This window comes from Nematolebias whitei, chromosome 13 (assembly GCF_014905685.2).
Source record: "Nematolebias whitei isolate Nwh7 chromosome 13, NemWhi1, whole genome shotgun sequence".
NCBI lineage: Eukaryota > Metazoa > Chordata > Actinopteri > Cyprinodontiformes > Rivulidae > Nematolebias > Nematolebias whitei.
Window position 1 is genome coordinate 9,826,752 of NC_056510.1, and position 19,810 is coordinate 9,846,561.

Below are 19,810 nucleotides of genomic sequence, written 5' to 3' on the forward strand. Positions count from 1 at the left end.
GATAGCTATAATATGATAGATACGATAGATATACTACGATAGATACGATAGATATATGATAGATAAGATATATCTATCATATATAGATATAGATATGAAAGATACAATATATGATATGAAAGATACGATATATATGATATGAAAGATATGATATGAAAGATATGATATATATATTATACGAAAGATACAATATATACGATGGATACGATGGATACGATGGTTATGATGGATACGATAGATACGATAGATACGATGGATAGATACTTTATTAATCCCAAGGAGGAAATTTGAGTCATCCAGTAGCATGCTCTAATGATACAGGAAATAAAAAGTAATAATGAAAAAAGAAGCAACAAAAAAGGTTAAATCATGTCATCTGGACTAGTTTTTTTTAAGTGAGAAACGTTTAGTCCCCCATCCAGAGGACTTCCTTAGTCCACGGCTTACCAACCAGATAATAATAATAATGTCATCACAGTATGTTTCCATACAATGGTGAAATTAGTCTCTGCATTTAACCCATCCATCGCCAGGTGGTACGGTGGGCGGCTGTTGAGGGTGCCCGGGGGGCATTTTGGGGATGGGGTGTGCTGCCCAGAGACACCACGTGGTGGGCAATGACCGGGGATCGAACCTGGGACTTTCGGGTCCCAATCCGGCTGCTCTGCCTCTACATACTGTAGATCTGTCCCATATGTAGCCTTCACTGCTGAGTTTCAGTCCAACCTCCTGTTGGAATCTCAGCCTACTTTTGAGGAACTTCCAAAATATCTATCTGACAGACAATTTATCCAAAACGTTAGGCAATTTGCAACAAGTCAACGTGTTAGGTTAAAGACAGTGTGTTTTGCAGACAATGTGATGTTGCGCTTGATGGATGCAAGTAGCAAAGAGTGCTCATGATTCAAGTTAATTGTGGCCCTTCAATCTCATTAGCTAGATCAAAATATCTAGTTAAAACAAAGAAGCCCACAACTGTGTTCCATGTAGCGTTACTATATCAGCCTTGTTTTGGCATTTTTGTTCCACATTCTTTAAAACCCTACAGCTTTTGTTTTATTGTCCCCTCTTTAAAATATCTCCTTGTACTTCGGTTTGATGTTGTGCCCTTTAGTTTCAATGCACTGACAGATTTATTAGCGTTAAATGGGAAATATCTCACATGCTTGGCACTCACCTAAACCACAGCTTGAGATCAGTGCTGGAGATATCGGGTGTCTGCGAGGTGAGGTTGGTTAAAAACAACACGGTGTCTTCCTGGGTTTCCAGTTTTCCACAAAAGAGTGTATACAGAGGGGTAAATGGAAAACTGCAGCTGGACGTTATCAGAGAGTTTGTTTCAAATAAAATAAAAAATCTTTGACAGATTACATTTAAATACTAGTATTAGGCAGAAAGTGATGCAAAGTTTGTTTGACTAAATTAAATTGAATGCTGTGATAACAATATTCATTTATATTCATTTTAATTAGCAACCACCAGCTGTAGGCTGACCATTAATGTTTTTGCACATGCGTCTTTGTGTGTGTGTTGTATGTTTCTAAGTGCAATCATTAGAAGTGCATCTGACTAAGTTGTGGCGTCACCTGAATTCAAAATGGCTACCACAGCTAGTCAACATTAGCCTAAACACAAACGGTTAAAACCATGAAAATTTAACACGTACTGAGGTCAAATTTGGTGTGGCGAGAGTCGTCCTCAACACATACTCCGAGCGGTACACAATGTGCAACATTCTTGTTTAAAAGTTTGACAATAACTGCAACAGTCAATACTGTCTGTTAGCAAATTATCTCCTGAACCAGTTGATGGGTTTTCATGAAACTTGCAGAAATTAGTCATTAGATGGTCATCTATAACTGACTGACATTTGGAGTCAACCCAAATCAAGATAGCTGCCACAGCTAATATACCTTTGTCAACACAAATAAAGTCCAGTTGATTTTGTCTTGAACTTTTTTTTAACTTTGTCAACACAAAAATGCCTATAACTTACCGTACTTTTCGGACTATAAGTTGCATCTTTTTGCATAAATTAGCAAGTCCTGCGACTTATGGTCCGAAGCGACTAATTTACCTTTTGTTCCCCATATTTCTAACCCAACTTTTGGCTGAGATCGACTATTTAATTCATTCTAACATGTAAAATATTCAGTGTGTCCACCTATCCTACTCCATCTGTTACGGGCTCTGAGTGCGAGAGCCTTAAACGTCTCGCCTATTTTCCCAAACAGCACTGTGTTGAATCCGGGATGTAAAGTACCTAAACTACTGCAACTATTTTCTAAATACACAGAAAACTGATTGAGCTGTGAAGTTATGTGAACAGAAGATTATTCGTACCCACCTGGTTTGTTAATTTGTCAGTTTCACCTTTAAAGAAATGGAATGCAAAGGCCTTCTATCACTCAAAGCCCCCCTTTTTATGTAGCTGCCTTGCATTCTTTGAAAGGCAGTCATACTTTAGTGCACACCCATTTGTGCGTGTCGGTTGCATCACTCCAGTACACTGAAGGTGAGCGTGGCCTAAACTGCTGCTCCATAACTGCATAGTCAGAGTGCAAGCATGTAAACCATGTTTATCACATTGAGAAAACAACTGATCAGAAATGTTCGGATCAGTACTGGGGTTCTTTAAATTCTCAGCTTTTTTTTTTTTTTTTCCAGGTAAAAAAATGGCTACAGTTCAAGTTAATAAAGTCATAAAAAGGCACATGATGTTGACTGTAAAACAGTGAAATTTACTATACAGTGTGCTACATTAACTCAAAACTCCAGTGGACTGGTGATACTTTGAGCTGTCGAGCAGGAAGGTTTGTTTATGAGCATTTCATGGATTTAGTAGAGTGTGTCAACTACTGGAGCTGCACCTTCACTCATCCTGGGCATGAAAGGATAGGGGCGATAGTGGGGGTGGGAGATTTTTCCTCATAAATCCCCTGGAGAGGAGAATATTGAAGGTGTGTTTCTGCTGGGCCTGGTTATGCACAGATGAGTGGGCAGTAAGTCAAAGGAATGAAAGAAAGAAGATAAAGTTAATCGCAGAAACTTTGGATAATAAACTCATTGCTCGCAGTCTCGCTACGTTTATGGTTTTAATGCTCATGGGTGGGGAGCTGGAGGCAGGAAGGTATAAAAAAGAGAGAAGAAAGGTGTTGGATTCCTTATACAGAAACTAATGGAATTTTTTGGAGTTTTGGAGAAGATCAGGGAGGCATGCAGAGACTGGTTTCTTCAGTTCTGAACAGGCAGACCAAGCCTAGATACCAGAGTTTTATTAAACAAGGTTTTCTTGAAGCATATTAAAGAAAAGTACTGTTCAAAAAAGTACTAGCTCATGATTAAAGAATCATGAGCTAGAAGTACATTCTAACACATGTAAATGGGTAGTTGGGACCTTTTGATGTTGGATTCTATGCAAAGCCTATGTAGATGGCTCTTTAAATGACCTCAGTTGGGTGAAGTGTTGACAGAACAGATGAGTTGAGTACAGCTAAGACCAAAATGTATTGCAGCAACAGCAGCCCCAGTTTTCAAAGTTGTACTGTCATTTATGGGAACTCTCCTTCCCAACCTTTACCACTGCCTCGTAAAAGTCCTGCTGAAGGTGCCCAAGGCTACACTGGAAGTGCTATAATTAGCTGCTACTGCTTTTTTGTGATGTAAGGATTTATAAAATTTATTTGCATTAACTGCCATGACATTTTGAAGACTGGAGCTGGAAGAAATCCACTTTGGTCTTGGTTATACTCCATCTAGCCATTAACTTGTTAACCCTGCCTGTAAAATGAGCTCGTTCAAAGAGCTTTTTAATCAGTAGGAAAGTCGGTGTTTATCATCCTTCCAGTGAACCTCACTTCAAACTGTTCTTGGTTTTAGTCTGGGACACCTCTAGAAGGTTTTCAAAGAGGTAGGGAACACTGATATTGTAGGGATGGTACATAGAAACCAAAAGGCATGCATACATAAGGGGCAGCTGTGGCTGAGTGGTTAGATCAGTCGTCCTCCAATGCCAGCAGTCACATGCCGAAGTGTCCCTGGGCAAGACACTGAACCCTGAGTGTGTGTCCCATTGGTGTATGAATGTGATCTAAAACACTGATTAGTCTCTACTGGTTCAGATTAGCTTTGTAGAGATCTAGTATTACTGTATAAATGGGTAAATGAGGGCAAAGATTGTAGTGTAAAGCACTTTAAGTATCTTGATAATATAGAAAGGTACAGTTTACCATAAATATATTGAGGTGGCCAATAACCCCATTTTTTGCACCCCATCTGAAGAGTTGCCTTTTTAACAGGACTCTTTCCTTCTGTTTTCCAATAGGAAGACAACGAGATACCTACTCATGTGGTCGTCAAAGACTCCATCAAGACTCCACACCCAACCCCACTACCAAGCCAGTATGATGCAGAGTCCACCCATCCTACTCCATCTGTTACGGGCTCCGTTGAAGCCATCCACACCCAAGATGAGGCTCTCCAGACCATCAGCCTGTCCTCGGATGATGATTTCGATTTTTCACAAGCGCATCGAGTGGACGAGGAGACGCTGGAGTGTGAGGCTGTCGGTGTCACTCCTGTCAAGTTTGAGAGAAGAGCCGACCAGTTCAAGCGCAACAGTCTGAAGAAAGTCGATACCCTGAAGAAGGCCTTCACACGTCATAACATTGAAAAGAAGATGAACCAGATCTCCTCCAAGATCGTGCCGCCAGAGAAGCGCGAGAAAATAAAGAAGAGCTTCACCCCGAATCACCCTAAAAGCCCAACTTCCAGATCTTCCTCTTTCAAGGTGTCTCCCATGACCTTTAACGTCAAGAAGGTCAGAGATGGGGAGACTCCTACACCGCAAGCATCCCAGTCAGTGGAAGAAATCCGTGTGGATATACCTACTTTGACGGGCCTAGATGGAGAGATTCCTTCAGCGGAGGTGCACAGCCCAGAGGGTGTTGTGGAGGTGGTCCAGGAGACGCTGAACTCCTCCAGCCCAGAGAGCGTGAAGGCAGAGGTGTCGCTCAATGGAAAAACGTCCACCGTTGAGTGCGAGATGAATGGTGATGGCGTGGCTAGCTTGGCCGTTCCAGAGCATGACGAAGATGTCGTCAAGGAGAAACAAGAGGAAGAAAAGGTGGAAGAGAAACAGGAGAGTCCAGCAGAGAAAACGGCAGAGGCCCAGATTCCCACAGAATCAATCGCCGTGGAGCAAGTGTCTTAATGTTATTCAGTTTTACTCGTTAGTTCTACCTTTTAATTTCATTCATACTAAAATTTCTAAATTTACAGAAGAGACACAAATGATCATTTTTGGTTGAAGTCTAACACCCTTTTAATATTAAAATATAGTTTATCTCTAAAATGGAAATGCATAGCCCAGTACAAGTCCATCTCAAAACAGCATTACAGAAAAACACCAGAACTTTTTCTTCGACTGGTGCCACCACAGAAACAGGTGCACATCTCCAAGGTGCTTCACCAACCATCCTCCTGCTGTGTTTGTTTGCCTCTGGTCCTTTATAAAAAAAAAAAAAAACAGCCTCTTTTGTTCTTTGTTGTATAAAAAAAATAGTAAATCTCTGGGAACGGTGGTGCAGCCCACAGCCTGCGGGGGCAGTGTGTTGCCAGGTTGTGTCAGAATTGGAATGAGGAGTTTTTGCATTTTAAGTGAACAGGCCCGGGGGTGTTTCCAAGCCATCATTTGTGGTTGTTTATTGGAGTATTTTCTTTTTTTTTGTGTGTCAAGCCTGAGCAAAGGAAGCTCAGATCTTAGCTAACAGGTGACTTCAGGAAACCAAGTGCCTCTGTGTCTCACCTGCAATCATTAGTTAGTCTCTTGGTCTTTTTTTTTTGTTGTTGTTGTTGGCATTTTTATTGATAACTTATTTAGAACATGATGAGCTGCATGTTCTACTAATACCATATTATCGCGCCATCAAACGCCAACAACTGAAAAATATTATATCATTAAAAAGATACAATAGACTCAATTAAAACTGACAAAATGTTATTAAATCTTGTTAAGAAGGGAGATGTTTTAGTGGGAACATGATGGTACAACTACTGATGCAAATGAAGGGCTTCATTGCAGAACACAGGCATTATTAGAAATGTATAAATATAAAGGTATTTTGTGACCTTGTCCTTGTAACTACTTTTTCAGCCCTTTTTGCAAACCTACATTTTATTTTTAGAATTTTTTTCCCCCCTTTGTTTGTGAGACTTTTAAGTGTTTGCATTGAGTTAAGTTAAAGGTACTCCTTGCAGTGCCCTGAAAAAACAAACAAACAAAAACCTTAAAGAAGAAAATCTGTACAGTTTTGTTCTCACATCAATGGTTAATGTGTCCCTTAAACAATTGTAAGCAAAATTTGGGAACATCTGGCAACTACTGTGTTGTTGACCTGCGGGGAAAAAACCGAAAATGGGTGAGAAGTGTCTGCAGATGAGCTGTTTGGGTTCGAGAAGTCGGACAGTTTTGATATATTGGATCATATTTACACTCCAATCTGTTGCATATCAATTTATCTATACAACTACCGGAGTAAATTATATCAAACTGCACCATTTCATATAATTCAGCATAAGCTTTTTATGTTTGATTTCATAAAAAGTGACCGCTACCTTTAACCTGTAAAAGTAGCATAAGTGATATTTGTTTGCTTAGATGTAATATGGGTCTTGGATGTTAAGACACTTTGTTCTCACTTGTCCCAGAACCCTGTCCCCCTCTGCCCTGACAGGTGCTGAGTCTGGCACATTTTGCCTCAACTTACACAAGCCGGGTCGAATAATTACACTCAATAAAATCAAAATTAAACGTTTACACGGCTTTTCTCATGTTTTTCATTGCTGAAGCTTTACCAGCCTCAGCAGCAGGTTGCCGAGATGTTCTAACTTTCCTAAAATTAGAGTTTAGTGAGGTACCAGGTGCCAAGGATTCAGATACTGGAGAGCTTACAGAAGTAGGTAAAAAAAAAAAAAAAAAGCAGTGGGCAGCATTCCTAGCTTTGACGGATGGGCCCTGCTCAGCCCATTTTTCATGCCCCTGGCCTCCTTGTTGAATGTGGATGAGGAGCCACAGGTGTTCTGCTCCTGTTGGAGCTCCCAAACATGAGCTCACTATGGAAGGAGGACAAGTGCGCTGGGAAGTGTGGGAAATTACTGCAGGTGTTGGAACAGAAGATAAAGTTGCCTTTGCTTAAGGCGTGCATGCATTTCTGCAGAGAGGCAACACAGATGTGAGTTTGTAATATGTTGGACTGTGGGAATTCAAATTTTATTATGTGGGCTACACAACCGATTTAGCTAGAAGATCAGGATCAGATATCTGCTTCGACTTGACTGTCATACTGGTTCTGAAAAGAGAAATGCTTATGTTTTAACAAGTAAAATGTGGTGTCTCCGACAGTTTATATGTAAAGGAATTGTTTGTGCAGGAGTTTCCTCTGGATCCAGTGAAAATATTCCTGCCGGAGTGCGCAAAGTTCCACGTTTAGTGTACAAAAGTTAATTTGTGACTGTGAACAAAAGACGCAGATTTACTAAACAAATAAATCAAACAGTTATTCCATCATGCTGTCATGCCTTTACTGGTATATTTTGACAAGAAAAAAGTCCTTATGATGTGTTTCAAGGTATGATTTGTACAATATATAACTTTTAAAGTATTAGTTTGATTTGTGTGAAATTAATGGGACGTTTTAAAATGGGAAATGAGCATTATGCTGTTTTTATTAATGTATTTACAACTTGCAAATGTTAAGTTCAGCAAAATTCTGCTGGAAAACAAAAATGTGTGCATCAGGAAAGGGATTTAATTGGAAGGGTTTAGCAGGCTGAAAGCTTCAGTGACTGCAAATGGAGGAAACTACTGATGGACGGTACTGTGCAGAAGTCTTAAATCATCCTAAAGTTCTTCAAACTTCTCTTCCATGCAGACAGACTTTCTTGTAATATTTTAAAGTGACTTAAAGTTTGGCTCTTTTATGCTCGTTATTTTTTAAATCCAATTCCTTATCCTGACAACTTGTGCAGTGCATGCTTAACGGAGGGAATTTGGAGGACAAAAGAGTGACAACTGTAAAAATGAGCAGCATCTGGAGGTTATGCTTTGAAAAATGGGAACATTTCAGCAAATGCCTCGGATGCGTCATCCTTCAGGTGACCATTTACTCGCAGGGGTGATGAATTCTTGCAGAAGGAGGCCAAAATTAAAAACTTGGTTCAAACCAAGAGCCAAGTTAATGCCTCAAGTCATTTGATGTTTTGTTGCTTTTTTCACATGAAAATCAAGAATCACTCAAAAATTCAATCAAATTTTTTCTTGACTTCAAAGCTAACCAGCTGTCGAGAAGTCTGCACTAAATAAAGTGTGCTCGCAAAATGAGAGACAATTAAAAAAAAAATAAATATTAAAACAATATATATATATTTAAAATCTCATCGAGGGCCAGATATGATGTTTACAAGGGCCAGATTTGGCCCTCGGATCATACGTTTGACATGTGAATTACTTGTATGTCAACTTTTCAGCTTTTGGGAACTGAAATACAATTTTCTGTCTGTCATACCCTTAACTTTAGTATTTTTTTAGATTAAACGACAACAAAAAACTAAAGAAGTTATGTTTTTATGATGGGACAACTAAAAACAAACCGACAACCTAAATGACAAACGTAATATTTGCTGAAGTCCAAAGAAGAAAATGTGTCTGCTTGGAAGTAAATAATAAAGAAAAGAGGGATGACTCAAGACTTTTGCACATGACTGTATTTCTGTTGTTTGTTTGCAGCTAAATACAAAAAGACTACTTAAAAAAACTATCAATTAATATTCTAATAAATACTAAAACATGTATAAGTAAATATATTTGATAATATATATGTATAATAAATATGTATATTGTCAATCAGGAAGCATGTTTAGTTTTTACTTTTATTGAAAATATTTTCATTTATTGTTTAGGAGTGGTTGAAATTACTTTGAAAATTCTTTATTTTTGCATTTGTGTGTATTTTTTTGTCAAATATTAGAACTGCTGAATGAGTACCAGTACTTCAAAGTACCAGTACTTCACAGGGAGCTTTTTGGGGTTACATAAAATAATCTTTGGGATTTGAAATAGAAAAAAAAAAAAATGTTTAGATATATATTCTGCTTTAAAACTACTTTGCTGTCTGTATTTAATAAACTTGTGCAGCAGATTTTTGTTCTTGTAAATCACACTACTGAAAAGGGCTTGTTAGTGTTTTATCAGCTTTCTCTTGTTTCTTTGAGATAGCTGTCCGCTAAAACGTTTTTCTGTGTTTGTTTTTGAAATTATCCTGGTAAATCATAAAATCCCTGTTTGCAAGAAATTTCAAACATTGCACCACAAACTTTAACTTCTATTGACATCTTTATTTTTTTTATTTTTAGCCACGTAAACCAAAGATCCCCTCACAGAAGATTCCACTTTAGTGATTACACATCTTGTAAACATGCAGGAGTTTCTGTGCTAGTTAGTTCTGGATTCATCAATAAAGATTTATAACTCTAAAATGATGTTTTGTTTTTATTTAAAGCTCTTGAGATAAGATGAATTGTGTGTTTTGATCATTCTGACTCATGGTGCCACTTCCATATACAATTAAATGTATAAATATCATTGTGCTGATCTAATTTAAAATAATACAATTATAGTGATTAGTCCATGAAAGGAGTGGTTCAGTTGCTCAATCTGTTTAAACAGCAGCACAGTGCATGAAATCACTGATTAAATGTGAATTTAAGATTAGATAAAAGTTGCAGGTGGAGTCCTACTGAGAAGTTGTTTCAACACAATTTACCATATTTGTTGGAAACAAAACTGAAACGGATCAACTCATTCACAATAACCAAATAAAATCAGTTCATGGTCAGTAAGCACTACCAGAATTAATACATAAGGCAAGTTGAGAAAATTAAAGGATTTTAAGTGCACCTTATAGGCTGAAAAATATGGTAAATAAGTGTTTTCCAAATAATTGAATTTATAGCGCTGAAATTAAAAAATTTTAATCACCCCCAGAGGAGTTTAGGAAGTGATCATCCAAACAGATGATAAAATGTATATCACAACCCTATGGATGTCACCTGTCATCAGCTTCAGTTGTTCCCGGCAGCTCTTACCGTCCTCACACGCTTACTTTTGTTTTCAAACTGGTTGGCCTGCATCTCTCCACCCCAGACAAGACTCAGCAAATCTCAGCTCCATTCTCAGCAACTTTTAATGTTGCGCCTCAGCAGGACTGGGGGACTTCTAATCCACTTGCACAGATGTTGCTTTGTGTTATTACAGACGTTGGTCATAAACACACCCGGCCTTCTGCTGCTGACAAATCCCATGGAGTGGTCTGGCTTTTCATTTTGCTTCTACCTTCTCGGCACTCCATGACTTTAAGGTGTTACAATAGAGCAGTAACTGAAAAAAGATCCTTAAAATGGAGTGGGTTTGTACAGGGAGGACTCTGGGAGCGACATAAATCTCCAAAACCAAGCCATAAAATTGTCCGTTTAAAAGGTGGGTGTGAACTGACTTTCTGTTTGCCTTTAAAGCTCACATCAAAAGGCAGCACTCATTGATGGAATGCATATTGCATTCAAAGTTTAAAACATCTTATCTTTTACTCAGTGAATACGCTGGGATGACAACTACCACACCATGATCGCCAGATGTGGCAGTCATCTTAAAGTGGGTTGACTCCAAATTGTAATAAGATGTAGATGTACTGTATATCCAGGGCTTAATTTGAACGGGATCCTACCAGAACAGGAACTGGGAATTCTTATTTTGACAGGGTGCGTTCCGGTAACTGTTTGCTTGGATCCAGTAACTCTCAGGCTTAGTAATAATAAAGTTATGAACAAATACTGTATGAGTGCCTTGAACGAATAAAACTAATATTGGACATGTAAACTGAAAATAATTACATAAACACTAGTTTTAAACACAACAGTCACTTACGAGCATACGAGCGGCCGCTTCAAGTAGCATTTCCGCTTATGCGCTTCAAAAAAAGTCAGCCCCTAAAAGAGTGGTGGGGGTAAGTGCCAAGCTAACAAGTCATATGCGAGTAGGAGCCCACAGGCACCTGGAGGTTTCACATGTGTCGGACAGCAACGAGCAGGGACAGTGTCGGGCTCGGAACTGTCAAGTTGGGGGTAGGATGCTTGACAGAAGCGGTATTTACAAATGTAGGTAAGTAGACATAAAAACGTGTTAAAATACACAAAAATGCAAGAAATTGCATCTACTTTATCCCAAAAAATTTTTTGGGGAGGAAGCCCAAACACTTCCCGCCCACTATTTGCGTTCCATCATCAATTGGTTTGCAAATTAAGCCCTGTGTATATCCAATGATTACTTTGAGTTTCCTTAAATTCCATCTAGTTGTTTGTTCACAATATATTTTGCTAACAGACAAACATGTTATATTTCCTCACTTTCAATAGCAGCAGTAACGTACTTTGTATTTCACATGTGATATACATGTTTTTCTTACTAATCTTGTATAAAAGATGAAGTAGCAGCAGCTTGAAGTACATGGCACATCTGTTTCTCTGCAGGAGGCCTGCAACATCATGCTTGGAAAAAAGTGCAGTCTTCAGTTTTCATTTTTTTTCTAACTCTTAAGTTTGACTTAACAAAAGAAGTAAGATCAAATAACAATAATGGCCAAAAACTGGATGGTCTATTCAAATGTAAAATGATAAAAAAACACAATCTTGAAACTAAATTGCTTCTTTTTGAGCACTTCAAACAGACTGACTGCTACAAGAAAGCAACTTTTTTGCTTTTTGCTGACTTTTATTTTTAACATTGTGCAACATAAGAAATCTAAAACTTTAGCAAAACACAAAAGATAAAAGACTTCAAAATCCTCAAGACTAGATTAGGCTTTTGGGAGCATGGTAGTCCTAGCCATGTCCTTTCATTAGACGCACAAGAATGAAGGCCTCAGGCATGCAGGGGCCCCCAGAGAGTTCCTTATCCACAAAAGACAAGTTGACACATGGTTGAATTTACATCAGTAGTAATCTCGTGAAAGGAACTCCATTTAGTTTCATATTTATGTTAATTATCAATGTCCTCATTTTTGCTGTTCAAGAAAGTGATTATTATGTTTCTGATTACCTATTATGTAGACTCTCCCCATGGCCTTAAAAAAACTAAGGCTTTTTTTGTCACCTGGCATTCAGTTAATTTAAAGTATGAAATGTTGACTCTTGCATTTTGCATGAACTATATAAGTAAATAGATATTAGTGTTTCAGTGGAGAGTGGGCGATGGGCTTAACTGAAAGTATGCCCCAAAGTGAATATCTGTAAAGGAAATCAATGAACAGTATAAATAAAAAAAGAATGTACACACATATTCTGATGATAATGCATAATGCCTTTTTATAACTGTCCATTGTTGTCGCTGTTGTCCATTGTTTTCATCATTCTTTGTTGAAATCAGGTCCTCGAGACTCAATGGGGATTTACCTGTCTAAATAAAGGCTGAATAAGGTAAAAAAGCGAAAATATTTTCTAAGGCTGGGAGAGATGGTATGGTGGTGTTTGTCTCCCTCTAATGTTAAAAGCGACCGCAACATCCTGTACGTCTTTCACCACGCTTTTCTCCGTCAGTTAAATTAGTTCATTCCTGAAAACAAGGGAACGATCAAAAACATATATGCAACATCCCTGATCAACAATATTATGGTATCCCTTTAAATATATCCTGGCTGTACATTCATTGTGTATTGTCACGGTGGCCGAGAGGTTAAGGCGTTGGACTCGAAATCCAATGGGGTTTCCCCGCACAGGTTCGAATCCTGTTCGTGACGATCAATTTTTTTTGCCTGCGTTTTATCAATCGTATTGCATTAAGGAAAAAAAACTCCATTGTTCATTACATCTATTTGGCGGCGGCTTTGTCAGCCGACGTACTTTTTATTTTAAATAATTCGTTGCTATATTATGTATATATTATACGTGTAACTTGAGTTTTATATCAGGCAAAACTGTTTATAGTGAAGTCTCGTCAATAACACTTCTTCTCGCGATAACAGCCTCTTAACGGTTCCAACCAATTACTCCGTTAACTAAAACAATTGTGAGAAAGTTTTCGCGTAGCTTGACTATTTTTATTAATGCAGCGTATTTTGCTTAATAAAAGCCAAGTGAGTTTTTGTAAATGTATGTGTGCGTAACAAGAAACCGGCGAAAAAATTAATTTCGGTCCCTGTGATTTGATAATGGAACCGGCCAAGTTCTATAAAAAGCACCGGCAGAGCACGCTTACGTAGTTTTTGGGGTATTGTGGTAGCTGGGTGAAGTGTGTTGTGAGCTGTCGCTGCTCATGTTACGAATTTAGTGTCGAGACTTTAGTTAGGGACACTTTCAGTGAGGCTTTCTCGAACATTTCATTAGTCCTACAACAAAGCACTTGGGCAGACTGCGCGCTAACAAAGCTAGCAGTTCCTTATACTTTACTAGAGCTACACAAAGGAAATGCGCTCGATTAGTTGGGAAGCATTAAGTTGCTGTCAGCCCAGACAAAACAGGTTTTTATAACATTCAGTTGCTGAATGTGTTATAAGATAATCACTTTGCTTGTCAGCCTGCCGGTAGTGCTCCGATGTTTTGGCCAAGCGAGCTGATATTAGTCTCTTGAGGTAATACAGGTAACGATTTGTCTTGTTAAATAGTGAGGAATGAAGCTGCCATTATGGCGATAACCGGGAAGGACAAGATGCTACATAGTGACATTAAAATAAGGTAGCTAACTGCGAGCTAGCGAACATTCAGCCAAGTGTCCAGGATAGCCACGCATAGCTCGGATGCAGACGCAGAAGTAGCTGACCATCAGTTTCAAGCGAATAAAACTGGATGAGCGCTGCTGTTAGCATTTTGAGCTAACGGGCTAATTAGCAGCGCTAAAGCTAACCGTTGCATTGGGGCGTGCGAGCAACAAAAAGCGACACAACGGATTTATTAAACTCGACGCTAATAATGGCTGCCCCCACAACCGAGGCCTTGTTTTTGATAAAGGATGTGAAGCCCGGGTCGAAAAATCTGAATATTGTTTTCATCGTTTTGGAGATCGGTGAGTAGCCGCGGTAGCTAACGGGAACTTCAAACGTGCGGCTGTTCTTAAAGGAGCCGCCGGAAGTGTTGAGGGCGAAGGAAACTAATCACGGATCTAATGTAGTTTTGGGAGAGAACCTTAGTCCTTCTGATTGTTTTTTTTTTTATTTTATTTTATTTATTTTTTTTGCAGGACGAGTGACTAAAACGAAAGATGGCCATGAGGTGCGCTCCTGTAAAGTGGCAGACAAAAGCGGAAGTATTGCCATCTCTGTTTGGGACGAGCTGGGTAGTCTTATTCAGCCAGGGGACATCATCAAGCTGACCAGAGGGTAGGGCTGTTCCTGCACTTGGAAGCTGTTTTTAGGATTGTGTGCATGCTTAAACAATGATTTATTTGTGTATATTACTGCTGTTTTTTATTTTTACCCCAGCTATGCATCTATATGGAAAGGCTGTTTGACCCTGTACACTGGAAGAGGGGGAGATCTGCAGAAGATTGGAGAGTGAGTAGACTGATGCAGATCCTTTTAGAAGTTCAAGGTTCTTTATTGTCATTCGCATCACATGTGGTACATGAGGTGGAACGAAACTGTGTGCTCAAAGTCCCAGTTACACCCAAAAATAGCAAAAACATAAAGTATTGTATAAAAAGAAATGCTATACAAGGATCTAAGATATAAATAATTAAAAAAATAACGTAAAAATTGCCAAGTCTTGGTGTGACTTGGTTCGCTGTGGCGACCCCTGAAAGCCGAAAGAATTAAAAAAAAAATATAAGGATCTAAGATGCACACTAAGAAATATGCTAAAATATACACCAAAATATCTAAGATGTATGCTAAACACTAATAATGTAAAATAATATGGTATATTAAACTGCATGGGTATGAATGAATGCAGCAATCAACAGCATGGATCATCAGCACAGGTACGTCACTTATCACCATTTAGTGGCATTACAGCGATTATAATTTTTTTCCTTGACAGGGATTATGCTGATTAGAGGTTTATGCAGTGGTGTAGTCTACATTTTTGTAGTGGTATACTGTGTTTAGAAACCAAAGTTAACTGGTTATTACAATGTAATCAAGTTATTTTGATTTTTAAATGGAACATTTCCAAATTTCTCTGATGCTTATATTTGAATAAATGAACAACAAACTTTGTACAACAGTTGGCTTTGTATTAAAAACGCGTTATAGAAATGATAGAATCATCAAAGCAAAGCGCTGATTGTTATGGAAGCGTTTTAACAGTCGTTTAACTTAGCGGTAACGTGCCTAATGTTATGTCATGTATCAATGGACACTTTTTTTGTGGGTATACTGAAATTCTTGAGCTTTTCTAGTGGGTATACTCCGTATGCCAGAGTATCACGTAGACTACATCACTGGATTTGTGAGTCTTAACAGCTTCAGGGTAGAAGCTGTTCTCAATCTAGTGGTTCTACACTTGATGTTCTGCAACCTCCTTCCTGAGGGGAGTGGGGCAAAAAGTGTGTGCTGGGTGAGTGGGGTCCTTCATGATGCAGGTGGCTCTCTTCCTGCATCTAGAGGTGTAGATGTCTGTGATGGTGGGGAGGCTGACTCCAACATTCTGTGCAGCCTTCACCACTCTCTGCAAAGCTTTTCTTTCTGCAGCTGTGCAGCCTCCATGCCACACGTTGATGCTGGAGCACAGGATGCTCTCCACTGCACACCTGTAGAAGGAGGTGAGGACTGAGCTTCCCAGTCCAGCTCGCCTCAGCCGCCTGAGGAAGTAGAGAAATCTGTTATATTTTATGGAATTACCACTTAAAGATGGTGTCTTTGTGCGCGTGTGTGTGCTTATCAATAATATATTGTGAGGCACTGAGCGGACTTTAATGATCGGAGAGAAAAAATGACTAAATGTGCATCTGCGAGTGATTTACTTTTTGGAGGTGGCTGCCAACTGACTCACAAACACAAAATTGTCCGTCAGTTTGACAGATAATGAGCTAAAATTTTGAGTGGTAGTTGTTGAGACTGATCCCCGACACGTGCTCTGCGAGAACTTATTTTCAGTATTGCCTTTATATTAAGTCGTCTTTCTTTTTAGATATTCAAACTTTTGGGTGGATTTTAATGAAACTTTCAGGACTGAATCGTCAGATGTGCATCTGCAACAAGTTAAACATTTGAAGTTCACCCACCTTGATGGCGACTGCAGCCAGTGGACCTTTAGAAAGCACAGAAACTGCTGTAATTCAGTCAGTTTTGATGATCTCTCGTAGATTGATCAAGAGCTTTGTTTAAAATGTTGCCATTAACTATTTGCTGCTGAAATACTTATTGCTGGTCAGTAGAAAGTATGAAGTTAAAATTGTTTTAAAAATTAGGGAGTGGTGGAACAGAGGTTGGAGAAGGTGGGCCTGTGATCGGAAGATCGTCTGTTCAACTCCCGCTACCGATATCAAATGTGGGTGGGATAGGTGAAGCACCCACACCTGCCCCCACCCTCATTTTCCCCACCCTGAGCCCTTGAGCAAGGCCCTTAACCCCCACCATCTGCTCCTCCGGACGCCCTAGATGGCAGCTCTCTGCTCCACACAGGGCTGTGGTAGCTCAGTGGGCTGTGGTAGCGTCAGGAAGGACGTCCGGCGTAAAAATAACTGCAAAGTCTTCGTGCGACTTAGTTCGCTGTGGCGACCCCTAATGCAGGGAGCAGCTAATGTTTCTGGATGTTTTTAATGAGACTAAAAACCAGAGTTTTGCTTTTCTAGGTTCTGCATGGTGTATTCAGAAGTGCCCAACTTCAGTGAACCAAACCCAGAGCTGCTAAACCAAGCAAACCAGAACAAGTCTGTGAGTAGCCTCGATGTGTAAATGTCACTTTCTAATGTTCTTATCTCGAACTTCACACATCCCAAAACTAAATGATATTCATGACCTCTATAGCCTTTTTAAGTTCTGTCCACTTGGTATGAATGAATTTGTTGTTATTGCACTGACATGTTGCATCTATCATTGTCCTAACAGGGTAAGCCTGACCAGAACCAGAGAGGGAACTCTCCACCTAATCAGAATTCAGGTACACCTGCTCCACCAGGTGAGCATATTGAACATTAATGGTGGGAAATGTTTCTTTTCTCAGATTTCTATTTTTTGGATCATTTGGCTCAACTCCCAAACAGCTCGTAAGTAAAGGAGCCGTTTAAGAGCCAAAAAAAGCCGGTTCCCTTTTTATTTTATTTTATTTTGTGAGCTGAGCCAAATGATCTGCATCTCAGAAAAGAACCATAAATCCATGGCTATAAGTAACTTGCAGGTTGTTCACTTTGGTGTGTGTTGAAAGTTAAAAGATGCCGTTTGTCGATTTTAGATGAGACGAATTTAGTAAAACTTGAAAAAAAAAAAAAAACTTTAGATTACTCCTGCCACTAACTAGATGTTGGAGTGCTAGATGAGAATCGTAGATGAACAAAAACAGATGGATCGGTTAAATGCGGCTTTTCGAGATGGGGGTTGAGGTAGGAGAGCCGACTCAAGACCCGAAAGCCCCAGGTTCAATTCCCCACATGTGGTGTCTGAACAAGACACCTAATCCCTAATTGCAGACACTTGCATAGCTGCCCACTGCACCACCTGGGTGTACCCCAGGTGTGATGTTTGGCCATTGTATGGAACATGCACTGATGACAACACATGGCACTTGTCTTCTAAATCTCTGGGTTATTTATTCTATGAGATAAATGGATGAATATATATATTTTCAATGAAACGTGGGCTGGATATGATTCACATTAGTATCGGTAAACACAGAACCGAGCAGTTTAAATGAATTTAGCCACCACTACAACGTTTGCAATCCGTTTCAGGAGCGTCGTTTAATGAGCCGTGACTGCTCGACTCGTTGATGCTGTTGAAAACTTTCAGTTGCACGCTCACTCAATTGAGTGTTTTTGAGCAGCAAGCCATGTGGCTGCATTGTGTGCAGCCGCTTTTTAAAAATTGCATGTTTTTGCGTGCACAGCTTGCAAGATTTTTTTTTTTTGGCTGTGTACATTTAATTTCCCACTTCATATCCACAACGGCCCACTCTGTAGCAACCTTGGCAGCTGCCCCCAAATTTCTGATTTAATTCACGTTGGAAGACTTGAAAATGAAGATGATCGGATGTGAAGTATTTAAAAAGAGAAATTATCAACATGGTCGTTAAAACCTACCGGTCGGCATTTTCTGTCGGAGTAAACCACCTGTGCACGTGTCAAAATGCAGCTCTGGCACTCTTCTAATGTGTAGGAGACGCCTGCGACTAAATCAAGTCGTCACGGCAACGGGTTTGAGACGACTCGACTATCATGACAACTGGAGACTCTCCAGATGTTTGCCAATTAGTCACACCACCTTTACGTATAAATGTACCAGTTGTCTTGATTTTTTTCTCACTTGCTTCAATGTTTCAACTTGCAGGTAACGGCACCATGCCGCCATTTTCCAACAACCCCCCGCCTGGTACTCCCCGTGACCCGGCATTTGGAAATGTTGGACGCCCCAATGGAAGGTCACCTGGTAATGGAGCACCACCAGTTAATGCTGCTGGACCCCCTACAGCCACAAAGTCCTCTGTTACCATTAGCAACGGCAGGGATCCACGACGTGCCAAAAGATGAAACCGTTTTTTGTGGGAGGAGCCGGGGGGGGGGGGGGGGTATCTTATAAAATGACCGTCCCCTTTTCCTCCCACTGCTCATATTGTCCACTGCCTGTGTTGGTATTCTCAGTAAGGAATGGCATATTTTTATACTGGTTAGAGCTATCACTTCGTACAGGTCATCATGATCAGCCACGTGTATGAGGAGAAGTTGAATGAACCTGGTGGTTGACTTTCAGCCAGCTTCTGTCTCCACTCTTCTGTAAATCTCTGCAGAAACCCAGTTGTGTGCCAGTGTTTCACCCCAAACCTCTTCTTCCTTCACACATCCTACTTGAACACTTGATGCACTTTCTTTTAATTTATGTAGAAGCTTGGCTGTCAATTGTCAGGAAATCAATTAACTTTTTTTTTTTTTTTCCCCCCCTAAGTGGAAAAGGCCTTAAGTATGATTGAAGATGCTCTAGAACTGGATGAAACCCGTCATAGGGTCTTCACTCTTTAAACCAAACTGTATTTAACACGACTGCAGAAAAGGTGATAGGTTTGTAGACTGACCCATTTTTCTTTATCATGAATTTGTTTTTTTATTTTTGCCTTCAAATGTACCTTTTTATCATGGTGGGACCATTTAAAATAGAAGTGATCGGTTCGCCAAATAAATTTTAGAGTAACGCTGCCATATTTGTTTTTTTTTTTTTCTGTACTTTTAATTCCACAAGTTACTATTAACATTGATGAACATGTCTGGTTAATTATACTGCCTTTACAGTGTAGTAAAAAATATCTCCCCAGTGTAAATGCCCACGCATCTATGAAGATATTCTGTTGTATTTATAGATTCACAGCTGAACCTGGAACGAGTCGAACCCAGCTGAACATCCACCAGTTATAAAGTGTTGACCCCCTCTCCTTTAAATTAAACTGGTTTCCTGTCTTCAGCCCCATCTAGTGCTGGGAGAAACAAATTGCTTCTGTGCCTGCCTTTTTATTTTTTGTCCCATCAGTCCTGTCATAACCACAAAGTAGAGAAACAATTTCATTGTTTCCTTGTTTGGTGGAAACCATTTGTTCCATTAGAAGGGCTGGGAGTGTTAACGTGAAG

At 39.6% G+C, this 19,810-nt stretch overlaps 2 protein-coding genes and 1 non-coding gene across 3 annotated transcripts in view; all 3 read left to right on the top strand.

Annotated features, from left to right (window-relative positions):
* Window positions 1-5,531, top strand: part of cavin2a (caveolae associated protein 2a) — an 18,136-nt gene extending 12,605 nt beyond the window's left edge. Inside the window, exon 2 of the mRNA XM_037686848.1 lies at window positions 4,325-5,531. Coding sequence (XP_037542776.1) covers window positions 4,325-5,212 — 888 coding nt within the window. The 3' untranslated portion in view covers window positions 5,213-5,531. The remainder of the gene's footprint in view (window positions 1-4,324) is intronic.
* A 7,232-nt stretch (window positions 5,532-12,763) lies between these two features.
* On the top strand, window positions 12,764-12,845 carry trnas-cga. Its single transcript has one exon. It is a non-coding gene; the product is annotated as a tRNA-Ser (tRNA).
* Window positions 12,846-13,311: 466 nt separating this feature from the next.
* Window positions 13,312-18,748, top strand: nabp1a (nucleic acid binding protein 1a). Its single transcript, XM_037686305.1, has 6 exons — window positions 13,312-14,107; window positions 14,282-14,420; window positions 14,523-14,594; window positions 16,835-16,916; window positions 17,091-17,160; window positions 18,525-18,748. Exons 1-6 carry the CDS (start codon window positions 14,014-14,016, stop codon window positions 18,722-18,724), a joined length of 657 nt encoding a protein of 218 aa, XP_037542233.1. The 5' UTR covers window positions 13,312-14,013; the 3' UTR covers window positions 18,725-18,748.
* The last annotated feature ends 1,062 nt before the right edge of the window (window positions 18,749-19,810 follow it).